This window comes from Gigantopelta aegis, chromosome 15 (assembly GCF_016097555.1).
Source record: "Gigantopelta aegis isolate Gae_Host chromosome 15, Gae_host_genome, whole genome shotgun sequence".
NCBI lineage: Eukaryota > Metazoa > Mollusca > Gastropoda > Neomphalida > Peltospiridae > Gigantopelta > Gigantopelta aegis.
Genome location: NC_054713.1, coordinates 30495595 through 30513760, shown reverse-complemented (window position 1 = coordinate 30513760; position 18166 = coordinate 30495595). Strand labels below are relative to the sequence as shown.

Genomic DNA, 18166 nt, shown 5'->3' with positions numbered 1-18166 from the left:
GCATAAACTATTTTTCGGTTTCAACATCAGCTAAAACATCTGTACACTTTCCTGAGCATTACAGCACTTACACCAGAATGTTTCTATAGCCAGAATCTGCTGCCACAATTTCAGTTTCTTCCAAGAGAAGCAAAGGCTGTTCACTTGAAACACATTAAGGATAACTTGCTTAAAACGGGATTTGGAAAACAATGGAATGCAGATGAAACAGAACTAATAGATGCACTGCAAAGGCTGCCTTTCATAGAGACTAAAGATGGCACTCTTTGCAAAGCAAGTGAATTTTTCAGCATCAAGGAGGATGTGTTTCGGGTAATGTGTCCACCGACAGTGTTTCCTCCATCGCCTTATAATAGCCTGGAATGGCATCATTTTTTGGTACTGGCAGGCATGATCGACAAAGTTTCTGTTAATAATTTTGTCAGATTTGCTAATGAAGTTCACATCCTAGGTAAACAAATTATAACAGAAAATGTTGCAAGCATGTCCAACACACTTGTTAAACATTTATTTGGCAGACCAAATCTCTTGCAAGAAAACCTTCTTTCACAAATTAAACATATCAAATTTGTTTTGCCATTTTGTATTAAAAAACAACATAAGCATGGAAAGACACTGGATTGTATTCACGAACAGTATGAAAGTGGATCACAGTTAATTGCCTTCAACGGATCAGTGTCTTTTAGGAGCTGCTATTTAGTTTGGTCAAGTTGCACTTTATTTCCAGAATTGCCACATCTTGACAAGAAACTATTCTTTCAGCTTGGATGCCAAAATATTCCACAGAAGGATGATGTTATTATCCATTTGAAAAACATTTCATGCTCTTTAAAAGGAAAACCTGCGCCTGCTGAGTTCAAAACCTGTTTGGAAGAAATAATGACCAGTTGTTACAAGTATTTACAAGAGAATGGTGTTACAGAACATGACAAACAGTACCTGGAGGCATATCCAGTCATTTATCTCAATGATAGTAGGTGTATGGTTAGAGCATGTGATATTGTTATTAACCTTGCAAAAGAAGATGCTATTCCTGGATATATTTATCAATCACCTGTGTACTTCGGACAGTTTTTTGATGTTTTTGAGGAACTTGGTGCCAGCACGATTGTATCCGCTAACCATTATGCAAAGGTATTGCTAGAAAAACATTTGGACATTGGTGAGCATAAACTGGATCCCAATGAGTGGAAAGTGGTACAAAAGGCAGTAGCTATGCTTTTCACATGTTTGTCAGATAACCGTTATTCAAAGGAACTTTCTGTTTCAAATTTGTATCTGCCAAGTTCAAAGGAAACACTTGTGTGTTCAAAAGACTTGGTATTATCAAACTATGCGGAACTACAAGAGCGTATTTCGTCTCTAAACTTAACCTACTTCATAGGATTTAAAGCACTTAAGATTCCTGCATTTGATCCTGTGAGGTTTGTTTGTTACCTTCCGGAAGAACACAGGCCAAGTATTCTTACATCATTGGTTCAAGAACATGTAACAGCTGAATGCCAGGAACAGGCTTACCATGATACACATTCTAATATGTACCTGCACTGTATGTCATCAACTCCTTTTATCTCTGGTGTTGTTCGACTTGTTAATCATCAAAGCTATCACAATTATAGTACACTAATAACTGAACAGGAAGCAAGTTCGATAGCAAAAATATTTCAAAATATCCAGATTCGTGAGGTATATGATTTAAGGACAAATTTAGTATATTCTGAATTACCTGTTGCTGGGAGTGAACGAAAAGTAAACTGCTTCTCAGAGTTCTCACCTGCAAAAGATGGAAATATCTTGTATTTAGATACAGATGCATGTGGAAATAACTTTGACATGTGTTACCAAATATCAGATGAAATTGACAAAATTATGAAAGGACAGATTGGAAAGAAAATAAACTGTATATCACAAATGCTTCAAATGGATGGAAATGACATTAGTTTATATTTGGATAAGCAAAAAATCTTGGGCTCCGATTTTCACATTTGTGAATCAGATAAAGGTATTTTCCCGCCACCTGGAACTCTGATTCCAGAAGACTTTCACTGGATGCTTAATAACAACTTTGAAAGTTTGAATGTAGATGAATATGTTGGCCTTGAAGTGTACGATCCAATGGTCAATGAAATCTTGAACAGTACATCCAGCATGGAATCATCTGATGCTGTCTACATTTATGCAATTGTTAGAAAGATCACTGAACAAAATGACTCTCCCATGATGAGTAAGTATTGTGTTGAAGTTGGGAAAGGCAGAGTGGAGGAACTGAATGCTACAAAACTGTACAAATTTTGCAGACATAAAACCAGTTCAAGGAGAGAACTAGTTTTGTCAAGTGCACCAACAGGTTCACCACCAAGTTCACCAGATTTGAATGATGTGCTGAAAGAAATTCGACAGACATTGAAGGATGCTTGGTTACGTTTTGATGAGCATGACCGACAGAGGGTGGTAAAACGTTTGTACCTAAAATGGCACCCTGACAAGAATGACCAAGACAGAGAACAGCTGTGTACCCGCGTGTGTCAGTATATCCAGTTTTATGTTACAAAACTAAACCGCGGTGAAAACATAGATGATACTGAAGAGAAACATTCATGGTCACCACCACCACCATTCGAATCATCATATTTTTTCACCAACATGGACAGAAGGTCTCGATCGCAGAGAAATTGTTACGATAGTCACCAACACAGGCTGAACACCACTCTTACTCATCATCTGATACTTTCGGCTTTCATTCATCTACAAGAGAGAATGCGTATCCACATCATGGAGAAGCCAGACGCTGGTTACGACAGGCAACTGTGGATCTTGATGCAGCCAAGAAAGGACTTTCAAACCCATCATATGATGCTTTTAACTGGATATGCTTCAAGTCACATCAGGTTGGTCTTATAGCTTGAAGTGGCTTTGATTATTATGGAGTAATCAATAGTCACGCACACATCAAAAGTCGTACACGTCACAATGTTTCTAAAGGTTGTGAGCACGCGTAAACCAGTGATGTCACGTTTACCAACAAATGAAAAGATAAGACTTCCTATTCTGTTATCAGATTATGCCTAACATGAAAATCATTTCGATAAGTGATTTACACCATTTCTTTTTTCATTAATAAAAAGTCTGTTTTCTCTAATACCAAATACAATGATCCCGAGATGGAAATTGACGAATATGTAAATAGACTGGAGTGCATGACTATTCGTTACATTTTACATAGTACACCAAAAGTGGGTTCTATTTAAAAACTTACTATGGCAAATGAATTCCTCAGTAGATATTAATAACAAATAGTGTGCTATATACAGCAACTAGTTAATTAAATAATATTTATTTTATTGCTTTTCGGTTACACATTTACTTTAGTGTTTGTCCTTATGTGTGCAACTATTAAATACTCCAGAATATATTTATTATATGTGTATGCTTTCATACACATTTGTAGCTTCATTAAGATGTTTGTTCAAATGTATGCTTTCTTTACTGAAATACTATTTTGGAATCTTATAATCTTCCATTTATTTTCCAGTATAATAACAATATTTTCTTTCTGAAGAAAGTAGAAATGTATCCATCAGAAAGTAGGAATGTATCCTATGCAACTGTTTTAACCCTTTACTGAATTGCCCAAGTTTAGATTCCTGAAGAGGCATGGCATCATTTTGACACACATAGCACATATAACATGTGACATGATTTTTCACACAAATAGAAAATATCTGGTTTAGATATAGGATATTGGTTATATTTCCTGATGGTGAAATAGTGAATTCTACAAGGCAAAACAATTGTAAGTAAGATATAAACGTAGATTTTTGTTTCACAAGATAAGTAAAAAAATCACACAAGCCAAAATTCTGTAACTTTTCTTTGAAGACTGTCTTCAAATTGTTCTCAAATTTGTTTCAATGATCCTCTGGGGCACGCTCTACACACAAATATTAATATTTCTAAAATTTAAATTGTAAAGTCAAAAATCTATCTTTTCCTAGAGTGTTGATCCAATATTTCTGAAAGTTGGTACTGTGATTTTTGGAAATTTTAATTTGTGAAATTTTAGTGAATTAAAACATTTTTGTGGGAAGTTTTATGGGATAGTTCTGAAACTTGGTATTATGATTCGCTGGGTCAGTCTTCACAGACTAATAGAGAAATATTTTTGAAATTTTAAATATGTCAAATTTTATTAAATTAAAACATTTTAAACAGACATTTAACATTGACCATTTGAAAGTCTATCTTCTCCTGGAGTTTTATGGGATAGTTCTAAAACTAGTTCTGGTACTATGATTCTTTGGGACATTCTTCACAGAGAATAGAGACATATTATGGACATTTTAAATTGTTTATGAACTTTTAAAATTTAAATAAAAATTTAATATTGAAAATTTTCAAAGTCTATCTACTCCTGGAGTTTTAAATTTAAAATCTTTTGAAGGAATTTAACATTGAAAATATAAAAATATATCGTGACTTGCAGCTTTGATCGGACAGTTTTAGATACCATTTGTCTTACAACTCATTTAAAAACATATCCAACATGCTTTCGCTCGTTACGTACGTTTTAAAACAACTCATAAGATAAATGGTATCTAACTCAGGTATCTACCACTGACATGCATGTAGATAATAATACATGAGTGCCTGTTGGAGACTATTTATCTCACAATGAGTGGTTGCTAAATGTACCTAATGATCAAAAGTGAGTTAGATACTTTTGGAAACCACGAGTTGTAAGATAAATCATCTCCAACGGGCATGAGAGTACTATTTTATTTATTACACACCCCTTAAAGGGTAATTTTTAATGTAGTTTAATGGGAAAACACTGAAGAAAAAGCCACATTAGGTTGGAAGTGTACAAGTTAATGATGTCATAGGCAGAAATAATATACTAAAATGACGGCATCTTTTTTTAGTTACTTGGGTCATGACCTCGGAACAGCCAATCACAAGCCTTAAATGGGATATCCATCATATGTTGGAGTGCGAGTGCTAATAATTTTTACATGCTCATATACCACTAGAGTTTCGAGCATGTCCGTCCCGGGGCCTGTCTCTGGATAGCCAGGGGCTTGTCCCGGGACAGAAAAAAAAATTAAGCAGACAATTTTGAAATTATATCCAAAAATTAAATAATGGGCCTTTAAAATTTTGATGCGCATCTCTAATTAATATAATTGATAAAGAAAATTCTACTCATTAAATTTGGTCGCTAAATGAGATAGGGTGGTCAAAAAGAAATTAGATAAGATCGGTGGCCTGACTCGGGATGGAGTGGGGAGGGGTATTGTTGAAAATGGGCAGAATTTTGAAAATAGCAATTAGTAAAAAAAGTTAATAGAATTTAAAAAAAAAAGAAAAAAGTTACAAGCCAAAAATAAAAAAGAATTGACTGCTCGGTCGAATATTTATATAATTTGGAGCATTTTAGAAGGACAGTCCAAAAATAAATAAGAAAAAGAAGAGAGGATCGGACTATTTAATAATATTTTTAAAAAAAAGAAGAAAAAATTTCGACATAAACTTTTGAACGAAGGTCTAAAAGTTTAAAGTCCGATCTATATGTCCACGTGAGTGGCCTCGTTAAGGCCGTTAGGGTGCACAGCTTGTAGGGACGAGATGGGTTACATCCCGTCAAGAAAACCCCTAGATTGACAGTCAATAGACGTTGAAGGTGTAGTGCTATGCTGAAATACAGATCTTGAGAAGCCAGATCCGTCTGAACGAAAGAGAGAATCAGACTAGGGTATAGTCCAGTCGTCATGGGTTGGTATAATGGTGCGGACGGGCCCGACTCCGGAGGATACGAGATGGTATCACAATAAAACAAAGTAAAGTCTAGAAAAGAGTAGTAGGGGCCGACACCGCTTCCTATTTCTTCTTAGAGTGGGGCGGTCAATCTTCCAGTGCTGTTAGGACAGGCTCGGACATGTAGAGACTAAACGCGAACAACCGTGGTGTTCTGCATAATGGCCGTCATACGAGTCACAAAAAAAAAAGTCAACATAGTCAGACGGAGAAATGACGTGGAGGCGAGGAATCTCGCTAAAAAAGAATCCAACCTGGTGGTGCAGACTGTAGAAACGAGAAGCGTTCCAGCGTTCAATCAGTTTCAATGGCCACATACATCCCAGTAGAAAACTTCACTTCGCTGATAAAAACAACCAAGTCGAGCTGCGAAAGCACGTGCAGTGTGCACAAGCGAAACAAACATGTCTTACCGCGAGGAGCTCCAGACTGGGAATCCATATGTTGGAGATGAAATTTTATCTACAAGGATCATCTCTTACATGGGGGTGGGGTTGGGATTTAGTTCAGTTGGTTGAGTGCTCGTTGGAGGTGCTTTTGTCACAGGATCGAACCACCTCGGTGGATCCATTCAACTGATTGGGTTTTTTGTCGTTCCAACCAGTGCACCACAACTGGCCCAAGGCCGTGTTATGTGCTTTTCTGTCTGTGGGAAAGTGCATATATACTAAAAGGCAAAAGTTATTGTGACACAAAAGACAAAGATAATTGATGATACGTTTTTACTGCCGTGTATGAAACGTTATAACATGGAAAGAGAAATGTCCGAAGGTATGGAAACGAGCAACTGTCCATGAAAAGGGCGCACCTGCCATATGTAAATGAGCTACATCACTAGAGCGGGTCTAGAGAGATGTTCACACAGTCAGTAGCGAGTATGTCCACCTTGATCATTAGGATAAGTGTACCGGGTTTCCTCTTATGACTACGAGTCAGATTTACCAAATGTTTGACATCCAATAGCCGATGATTGATTAATCAATGTGTTCTAGTAGTGTCGTTAAACAAAACAAACTCTTACATGGGTGTGTAAGAACAAATTTAAAATTAAATAGCAGAGCTCTATAAGCTGATAGGCAATGTTCTACAGCTATTGGCGAAAATTAAACGGTTCCACCGACAGCATAAATGTTTAAATTCACTTTAAAGTTGCAGACCCTAGATAGACTCGAAGTTTGGTTAATCTACAACATACAGCTGTAATTTAATATCTTGATAAATGTACAATGCAGTGAAACAAAAGTCTATGAAGCTAAAATGGGGGAAATGCCCTGTAAAAGGTGACTAGAGCTTGTCCCTGTAGCTGTTATGGTACTTCTTAGAGGTACACGTATTATGATGTCCAGGGACTCCTGGGGGCATTCAAAATGTTTTATATAGTAGGCGTTAAATCTACTAAATAGTAAACACTATGCATCACTGACCAAAATGATGGCTGATGCTGTTCCATATTTTGAATTTGTGCATACCTTTCAGTGATGTAGCAAGGTGCCAAAATGTGGAGTGGAGGGCACACTTTTATATTTACACACTTTTACACTTATAAATCAAACATAAATAAAAATATCTGAAAAGTGTGTGTGTGTTTGGGGGGGGGGGGGGGGGGCACATGCCCCCCCCCTGCCCTTCCGCTTCCTATGCCAGTGCCTTTTAAGCTCTTTGGTGAAATTTCGCTAATTTATTGTTTCATCATTTTAGATCAATTCATCTTATGCAAAAATTGACAGCTGTGGTGACAGTACTCATGATTGACAAGTACCACTGTTGAGGCAGGATCGATATGTTCACTTTTTGCAAACACCTGATATCACAACTGTTTTGACAGTGATTCATGAGTGCATGTCATCACAGCTACATTTATTCCAATTACCTCTGTACTGTGTTAGTTTTGGTATAGTAAACTAAACTGAGTGGCAGTCCTCTTTATGGCTGTCAAAATGGACGTATTATCCAGTAAAGGATTATAATGTGTAATGTTTCATAGGCAGCAGAAAAAGCCCTGAAGGCCTTGCTGTATAATCACGATGCCCAGCTGGCAGATGAGATCAGAAGTCACGATCTCCGGTCTGTGATGCAGAACCTGCAAGTTTCATTCATCCATGACTTGTCCGATCCTGTGGGTCAACTGGAGAATCTTGTCTGTGACTATAACCGGATGCGGTATCCAGATCGTCTGTCCTTTCCACAGATTCCCTCTGATGTCTACAGCAGAGACACTGCTTGTAATGCATGTCACCTCGCAGGCGATATCGTCCAGTATGCAGAGAGACAGATCTGCTAGATGATTAGATGACTTCAAACAGTAAATTATAGGTACATTGACTTTTCAGAATGGTACTTCTTGTTGAAACATGTAGTTTCTTGCTTAGAATATGTGCCTGGCTGTCCTAATTATGAACTAACATTCCTTACACACCTATTAAGTCATTGAAACTTCTTTTTTGTTTTGTTTTTATCACACTGCCCCCTGTCCTTTCTCTCCTTTGACTTCCATCTCATTTCTTCCCGATCTGGCAGCTCCTCCTATCTTTCAACTTCTTTCGCTGTCCTCCTGCACAACCCAGTCCTTGTCTTTCCAACCGCGACAGGTACTTGTCTTGTGTGACTATCCGTGCCACACACCTGCCATGTCCCATCAGCTTTTAGCTGTGGGCTTAGTCTGACCACTTCGGGGAGTGTTCAGTAGATACCTCTGGCATTGTCAAGAGGCACTTGTAACCACCTAGTCATTGAAACCTGCTCTGGTTTGCAGCTGGTATCGGATGTGAACCCAGTACCTACCAGCCTTAGTCAGATGACTTAACCACTAACTAAGGAAGCCGGTATTCATTTCTTTAAGGGGTGGGACGTAGCCCAGTGGTAAACATCTGCGTGATGTGCAGTCCATCTAAGATCGATCCTCATCTTTGGGTCCACTGGAATATTTCTTGTTCCAGCCAATGCACCACGACTGGTATATCAAAGACTGTGGTATGTGCTATCCTGTCTGTGAGGTGGTGCATATAAAATATCCCTTGCTGCCAATGGAAACATTTAGACAGTTTCCTCTCTAAGGCTTTACTGCTATGTCAAAATGACCAAATGTTTGACATCCAATAGCAGATGGTTAACAAATCACTGTGCTCTTAATAAACTTTTCATCTCTGTCTGTCTATCTATCTTATATATCTGTATCTACCCCTCTGTATCTACCCCTATCTATATACTGGTATATCTATATACATATATATAGCCAACACAGGGCTAGCTCTGGGTGATCAGAAACATTTACCAAATTATCTAAAACAAGTCAAAACCTATGGTTATTTTCTAACAAAATATCAATCATTACACACATTTTTTCACCAAATTAAAATAAAATTTGCCAAATGTTCGCCAAAGCTATCCCTGGATCATTTTAGTTTTAAAGTAAAGGTTTCGAATGGAAATGTCATTTTAATTATAAAGGAAATACAGCAATGGCGTTGCCAACATGAGGCAGACGAGGTGTTTGCCCAGATTTATTTTATTTTTTCCATGGCACTGATATTTATTTTACAAGACTGGGTTTGGCTCGGTGTTTTTTTCTCTCTGGCTACTCCCCAGTACAATATATTTTTTTTAAATGTGTACTCATGTTTTTGAGAAATATATGCATACTATTTTTATTTTCAGCAGTGAATGAACAGTGGCGAGCTGTGACATCACATGCTCAATGTTGGATAAATCCTTGTCTACCAGTCCGTGTAGAGCTACCAATGTTGTGTTTTCTTTAATTTGAAATGTTATTGTAGGTCAATAGACAAACATGTAAATATGTTTCGTAGCAAATTATTGTTCATTTTAAAATGTTTTTCCACACATGTAATGTAGTTTAGATTGTTGGTGTTCTACAAATACTGATGCGTCATGCAGGCTAGGGTATGGTATTTGATATAATTTTGTTGTACATATATTTTCATCGTGATAGTTGACCATCAGTTATGAGATACAGGCATGTATCAGTACTATGGTTATTTTTCCAATACCGAAGTGCTGATACTGACATCATATGTGTGACAAAAACAATGAAATAGTGTGGTAAATGTCATTTAGTACCTATTTGAATTGATACACTTAGTTTAGTATTATGTATATTGTCATGTTGTACATACAAACACAATATGTAAGCTTGATTTATTAAAGATATATAAAATTATGATGTATAGGTAAACCTGAATCTTAAGACTCCGGTACTCATAACTACATGTACCCTCTTTAATGAATGTTTTTGCTTTGTTAAATAATTTATCAGTTGTTGAATTGATTACCATGCATGTTTTGAAATTTGAAATTTAATGTTATTTCTGTATTTTTATGCATTTTGTCATGTTTCAATGGATTTGTTTTACTTTTAAAATTTTAATATATATGTTTTGGGATGTATGACACTGAGGAGTACTGCATTTTGGGGGCTACATGTTGATAGGACTATGATAACTTGATTTTGACCTCAAATTTAAGATTTTACTTGTGACACGTTGAGGACCTCTAGCTAATATAGGGATGTAGATGTACATGTGTATAAAAAATGACTTGAATATATAGTAATATGATTTTACTTGACTTGAATAGCTAATATAGTAATGTATGATTTTACTTGAATGTAATATGACACTTGTGACACGTTGAGGACCTCTAGCTAATATAGGGATGTAGATGTACATGTGTATAAAAGATGACTTGAATATATAGTAATATGATTTTACTTGTGACACGTTGAGGACCTCTAGCTAATATAGGGATGTAGATGTACATGTGTATAAAAAATGACTTGAATATATAGTAATGTGATTTTACTTGTGACACGTTGAGGACCTCTAGCTAATATAGGGATGTAGATGTACATGTGTATAAAAGATGACTTGAATATATAGTAATGTGATTTTACTTGTGACACGTTGAGGACCTCTAGCTAATATAGGGATGTAGATGTACATGTGTATAAAAGATGACTTGAATATATAGTAATATGATTTTACTTGTGACACGTTGAGGACCTCTAGCTAATATAGGGATGTAGATGTACATGTATATAAAAAATGACTTGAATATATAGTAATATGATTTTACTTGTGACACGTTGAGGACCTCTAGCTAATATAGGGATGTAGATGTACATGTGTATAAAAGATGACTTGAATATATAGTAATATGATTTTACTTGTGACACGTTGAGGACCTCTAGCTAATATAGGGATGTAGATGTACATGTGTATAAAAAATGACTTGAATTTGCTTAAACTGGTTCTCACAAAGTTTGAGGATCATAGAGCTGTGCTTGTATATAAGAATTATGATTTTATATTACAGCTGTATTTTACATGAAGTTGTGGACACAATTAGATATGTACATTTATAAAGCTTGAATATTTATAACTTGATAAACGAATTCTAATTGCATAATTAAAATTGACCTTTTTTGAATATCATTTCATATTTCTGTATGCCATTTCAGATTTTTTTTTTTACTTGAACCTGTGTTTGTAAAATATCATGTTTAAATTGTAATGGTTTTTCAAAATTGAATCTATGTATGTCATGGAATTTACATGTGATACCAAGTTTAAGGCTTACATGTTGATAGGAAGATACTAATTTAAATTTGTCAAATATGTGCACATGACACCAAATCTTTAGCACATGGACCGAGATTATGTAGGTACAGTTATGTACATGTATTTATCATCCATTAAAGGCATGTGTAGGAGATATCACTGACGCTATATTTTGCGATATCTCCGTCGATATTCTCCTAGGAGATATCGCTTCTTTTTGTTATGTCACTGTGTATGTTTCAGCGATAAACCTATAATTAGTGACATCACACCACTGTTGTTCTGCTAGTTAACGAGTCTATCTCTGCCAGATATAGTGACATTCATCCCACATTACAATTGTCGCAAATGAAAACAATGATAATGGATGATAAAAAGAATACCTCCCTCGTGTCTTGTAATATCATAGTTTATCAAGCACGAGTTGATAAAAGTATATATTCATACTTTTATCAACTCGTGCTGATAAATTATATCACAACAGACTTAGGGAGTATCCTCTATATAGAAATGTGTTTTTATATATATGATGCTGAGTTAAAATGATGTTTAGACAATACAGAGATGTAAATGTATATAGCAATGTTTTAATTTGTCTTAAATATGCAATACCAACTTTGAGGACAACTGTTTATACTTAGAGTATTTTTACATGCCCCTATACCACTAAGGTTTCAGGGATAACTGTATAAAGAAAGCTTGAATATGTCTTCAGTTTACTAAGTAATTTATCAGTTGTTAAACTAATTCTCACTGCATAATTTAAATTTACCATATTTTGCTATTACTGATGTTTTATGTTCTTGTCATTGTAAAAAGCAGGTTTTAGTGGACTTGTTATTTTTTCAATTTGAATGATGTCTTGAAATATGTCATACTGAATTCATGAAGATTTTGTGACATGTATATAGGAAACTAACTGAACTTGTTGTCCAATATACAACACTGTTAGAGTATATTGATATATACCGGTAAAGATGTGTATAGAAATATGAATGTATGTGGTTTAAAGAAGCTCTGAATTATAAGAAACAAATGTAGAAGGAAAAACAATTTGAATTCATCTTATAATACACGAGGAGGAAAGATGTTTTCATGTTAGGTAAACAGTTGTGGAACTGAGATTGTAATAAATGTAACATTTGATGTTTTCAGTGGATTTGTGTTATTTTAAAAATGTGTTTTAAAAATGTGAAAATGAAACTGTTGAGAATATTCATGCATTTTATATGTGATTTATGTGTGACATTGAAACTGTTGAGAATATACATGCATTTTATGTGTGACAACGAAACTGTTGAGAATATACATGCATTTTATGTGGGACAATGAAACTGTTGAGAATATACATGCATTTTATGTGTGACAATGAAACTGTTGAGAATATACATGCATTTTATGTGTGACATTGAAACTGTTGAGAATATACATGTATTTTGTATGTGGCATTGAAACTGTTGAGAAGATACATGTATTTTGTATGTGACATTGAATTTAGAGCACCTCTAGGTTTTATAGATATGGTATGTACATGAAAATATTTTTTAATTTGCTCTTGAAATGTGGGACATTGAGGTCGAGGACACTATATGAAGATGTGCATGTAATTTGTTTTCTTTGAAGTTGTTTTAAAATAGTTATCACTGAGTTTTGGAACCTCTAGATAATAGATTATACATAGAGATGTACATACATATATACCAATGCGTATAGAAATATGATTGATTGTTTTGAAATAGTTGACAATATTTTGGATAGGCAATGTGTGTGTAGATAAGATACGTATGCATATAAAGAAGTCTTGAAGATGTATTCTCTTTACAGGAAATACGTTTGTGACACCTTGCAAGCAGCCAGAAGTCTTGAAAATGTATTATATTTACAAGAAATACGTTTGTGACACCTTGCAAACAGCCAGAAGTCTTGAAAATGTATTATATTTACAAGAAATACGTTTGTGACACCTTGCAAGCAGCCAAAGTGCTTTGATACCAATTGAAGCACATTCAATATGGTTACGCCCAGTTTGTGGACACACCCAATTCGGGTATGAACGGATTCAATTCATTTCAAACCCAATCCATTTACCATATCAAGGGTTCACGGGAATTAATGTCTGGTGTCACATTTTTAGGTGGGTGATATTTTTAAATTTTAACGTTTACAACTCTGCAATTTTTGGTATATTTATGCCTAAGAAAGCATAATTTACCAACTACTTTTAATGGCCTATGGTAATTAAAGGTTTTTAATTTAGTGTGTCATTGTGACCGTGACATACACAACTGTTATAATACTGACTATCTATTTGGACATCGAAAGTTATTCCCGTGGATCCTTCATATGTATTTGAAAGGTTGCATTTACTTCCAATTCTCCATTTAATTGTCATTCGTAGATTCTCAATGGTCACTGACAATAATGAGTTTGATTTGATTTCAGTTAAATGTAGTTATAATTAGAATCACATTGTCGTGTTATCGTGTGAATTTGTAATGCTGGAGAGTCATGTGGTCAGCCATCATATGAAGACAACAAAACACCCCTGCTACACACACTCACAGTCCTTTTATTAACCAATTGTCACTTGTTACATCTTGGAATCCACTCCAAGCTTAAAACTCATTAATACATTGATGCACGTAAGGAAACTCGAGTTTGGTGTATTAAGAGCATTATTAGTTGTTAAATTGATTCATTGGTATACTTTAAATTTTCCTGTTGATTCTATTGTAGCATTTACTTTCTTTTAATTGTATTTTTGTTTTAGTGAATTTTGTTTCATTTGAATATATTTCTCGAAATTTTTATTATGATACTGGATTAATTAATTGTTACAAATTACAGAATCATTAAAGCCGAGAGATGTATATACATACAATCTGAATTTGTCTACAAATCTATGACACTAGTGTTTAGACTCCAATATGGATATAAATGTATACATGTTTATGAAAAACAGAAATTTAGTACCACTCTATAAATGGAGGTACTTGTATATTTTTAGTAACATAGTGTATATTGGAATTTATGACATTTTGCAATTTGATTATGCATATTTGCTTGAGTTTCGTGCATATTTTAACATTAATATGTACACATAGTTCACTTCCAAAAAAAAAAAAAAAAAAAAAAATTCTATAAAAGATTGCTGTAGAACTAACTTTTCAAAACAGATTTTTACATTCTATATATAATTAATAACAACGTGGAGCAAAATGTTCTATTGTACAAAATATTTTCATATTTATGGTAAGATTATTATTCATGAAATTGCTTCACTCTGTTGGCCAACTAAAAGGAAATGTGATAATATTCTGAAAGTTAAAAGTGTGTTCAAATAAAAAAACCCAAAACCCCCAACACATTTAAAACAAGCTGTAACTGAAAGTTAGTTTTATAGAAATTTAATTTGTTGTTGTCTGTAGTTGTAATTACATGTATTATTGACATGAGTAGTGTACAAACAGATGAGGTCAAATACTTAATTTGGAGATCATTCCACTGTATTATGTGTTTGTTTTGCCTATAAGTTTTATTATGGATGTTTACTGTAAGAATGTACTAATACAATTATATAGAACACAATTTAATGTTCAACTGAATAAGATTCAATATTTTTATGTTTATTATTCATGTATTTTTTGATGGAGTACAAACAGAATTGTAAAACAAAGTGTTGATAATGATATTAACCCTTACATAATGCGAGGGCGCGCAGGGCACCGCTAATGAAATAGCATTATGGGCGTGTGCATGCAGTGTTCCGCTAATTAAGTAATGTTATGGGTGTGTGCACGCAGTGCTCCGCTAATTAAGTAACGTTATGGGCGTGTGCACGCAGTGCTCCGCTTATTAAGTAACGTTATGGGTGTGTGCACGCAGTGCTCCGCTAATTAAGTAACGTCATTTATTATATACATAGCAATGAAATGTATAGATCTACAGAAATCATAAAAGTGATATGCAGTAAAAATATAGAAATCGTAGGCTATTTACTTTTTTTGGTAAAAGTTCATTATTAAATTATCTCCCTTTGTGTCCTCCCTTCGTATTTAAGTTGATTAGTTTACCAATGCATCTGATCGTATTTGAAAAAAAAAGTCATTTAAACAACTGTACCTATTAAAAAGGGATATGAAGTGCAATTACGATAAAATATGTAAAACGAATTGAATACAAAGCTAAATAATGATATAAGTGTGTCACCGAGTTATAATTTATAAGTTATAATTTTTTTACGTGTTTTTGATAGGATAAGTGAAAGATATTAACAATAACAAAAAGCGAAAGATATTGTCAAAAATTAGGAAGATGTATATAATAAATATACCATTTCATGCTGGTTTTTCAAATACGATTTTGATGTCAACGTTGACATAAAATCGTATTCGAAAAAACTTTATAAACGTGTCGGCGCGTTGTGTGCCGCTAATGAAGTAACGTCATTGATGTGTCGGCACGCAATGGGCTGCTAATTAAATAGTGACATGAACTTGTCTGCGCGCGCATAATTAAATAACGTAATTGTTGTGTCGGCGCGTTGCACATCGCTAATTAGTTAATGTCAAGGACATGTCAATGCGCAGCAAGCTGCTAAATATATAATGTCGCGGGTGTGTCGGCGCACTGCTAAATATATAATGTCACGGATGTGTCGGCGCACTGCTAAATATATAATGTCACGGGTGTGTCGGCGCACTGCTAAATATATAATGTCGCGGGTGTGTCGACGCACTGCTAAATATATAATGTCGCGGGTGTGTCGGCGCACTGCTAAATATATAATGTCACAGATGTGTCGGCGCACTGCTAAATATATAATGTTGCGGATGTGTCGACGCACTGCTAAATAATAATAATAATAATAATAAAATTCTTTATTTTCAGAGGGTAAACACATTCAGTACAAGGTGACTGGTCTCCCATGAGGCCCTCTCTAATCTATACATGATATTATACATACATACATTCAAAGAAACAACATCAACATACATGTAATATGTATAGCATGAGGAACAATAGCACGTATTATGAATATATAAATAATATTTAAATCAATTTGTTAAGAAACTTGAGTCAGTGATAACTCAATACATCATAATTATTTTAACAAACACAAAATCAACAACAAAGGTATATCTTAAAATTGATTATTATTTGAATAGTGCTTAAAATAACTGGATTTGAATGAGGCGAGGGATTGAGAATATTTTATCTTTGAAGGTAGTGTGTTCCACAGTTTAGCTCCCCTGCATGAAAAACTATGGCGATAAAATTCTGTTCTTGGTTTTAATTCATAAAGGTGATTATGTTGAGTTGACCTCAGATTTAAGGAGTGAATTTCTGAAGTTGTTTGAAACATTGTTTCTAGATATGATGGAGATAGTTTGTTGAGGACTTTGTAGACAAACTGGCAGGTTCTAAAGTCAATTCTCTCTTTGATTTTAAGCCATTTGAGAGAGCTAATTATTTCTGCAGTGGACATTTCTTTGCTTTTTTCAGTAATAAGTCTTGCAGTAAATATATCATGTTGTGGGTGTGTAGACGCGCTGCTAAATATATAATGTCGCGGGTGTGTCGACGTGCTGCTAAATATATAATGTCACGGATGTGTCAATGCGCTGCTAAATATATAATGTCCAGAATGTGTCGGCGCACTGCTAAATATATAATGTTGCGGATGTGTCGACGCACTGCTAAATATATCATGTTGTGGGTGTGTCGACGCGCTGCTAAATATATAATGTCGCGGGTGTGTCGACGTGCTGCTAAATATATAATGTCATGGATGTGTCGACACGCTGCTAAATATATATTGTCCAGAATGTGTCAGCGCACTGCTAAATATATAATGTCAGGGGTGTGTCGATGCACTGCTAAATATATAATGTCACGGGTGTGTCGACGCACTGCTAAATATATAATGTTGCGGATGTGTCGGCACACTGCTAAATATATAATGTCGCGGGTGTGTCAATGCGCTGCTAAATATATAATGTCACGGATGTGTCGGGGCACTGCTAAATATATAATGTCACGGATGTGTTGGCGCACTGCTAAATATATAATGTCACGGATGTGTCGGCGCTAATTAAATCACGTAATGGACGTGTCAGCGCGCTGCGCTCCGCTAATTAAATAATGTCATGGACATGTCGGCGCGATGCTCATCGCTATTATAATTACTATACTTACTATAGCTACTCCAGTAGTATAATATGCATATACAGTGGCGGATCCAGAACATCCATTTGGGGGGGGGGGGGGGGGGGGGGGGGGCAGTGACATGAGGTGGAATGCCAATGGAACTTTGGGGGAGGTTTGGAGGGGATCGTAAAAAAATGAAAATTAATATATAATAAAATCATAACTGTCTCAAAATTGGGGGGGGGGCGCCTCCCCCCCCCACCCCCGCTCTAGATCCGCCTCTGATATATCAGATATATATCTTGGTAGTAATCTTTATTTTTAATTTTTTCAAACTCGTATTCTATGTTATTTACTTTACTAATATTAATACATTATACAGTTTTTTGAACACTGGACAGCTTTCAGTGTAAAGTTGTTAATGAACTGTTTTGTTTGATGATTATGAATGCATATGTCAGTTTTGTTACCGAAGTATGTTTGCTTAAAATTTAATGTCTATAAATGTAGTGCCGTAACCTCGATTAATTTACATCCAATTTGAAAAGTTATCAAAATCTGAAAGTATATGATCTGAAAGATATCTTATACTTTGATTACACTGGATATACGAGCTATTATATGAT

General features: G+C 35.0%; 1 protein-coding gene across 1 annotated transcript in view; it reads left to right on the top strand.

Annotated features, from left to right (window-relative positions):
- Nucleotides 1-8118, top strand: part of LOC121389761 (sacsin-like) — an 8487-nt gene extending 369 nt beyond the window's left edge. The window contains exons 2-3 of the mRNA XM_041521409.1: nt 31-2888; nt 7799-8118. Of these exons, the coding sequence (XP_041377343.1) occupies nt 31-2888; nt 7799-7817 (2877 nt within the window). The 3' untranslated portion in view covers nt 7818-8118. The remainder of the gene's footprint in view (nt 1-30; nt 2889-7798) is intronic.
- Nucleotides 8119-18166: the final 10048 nt, after the last annotated feature.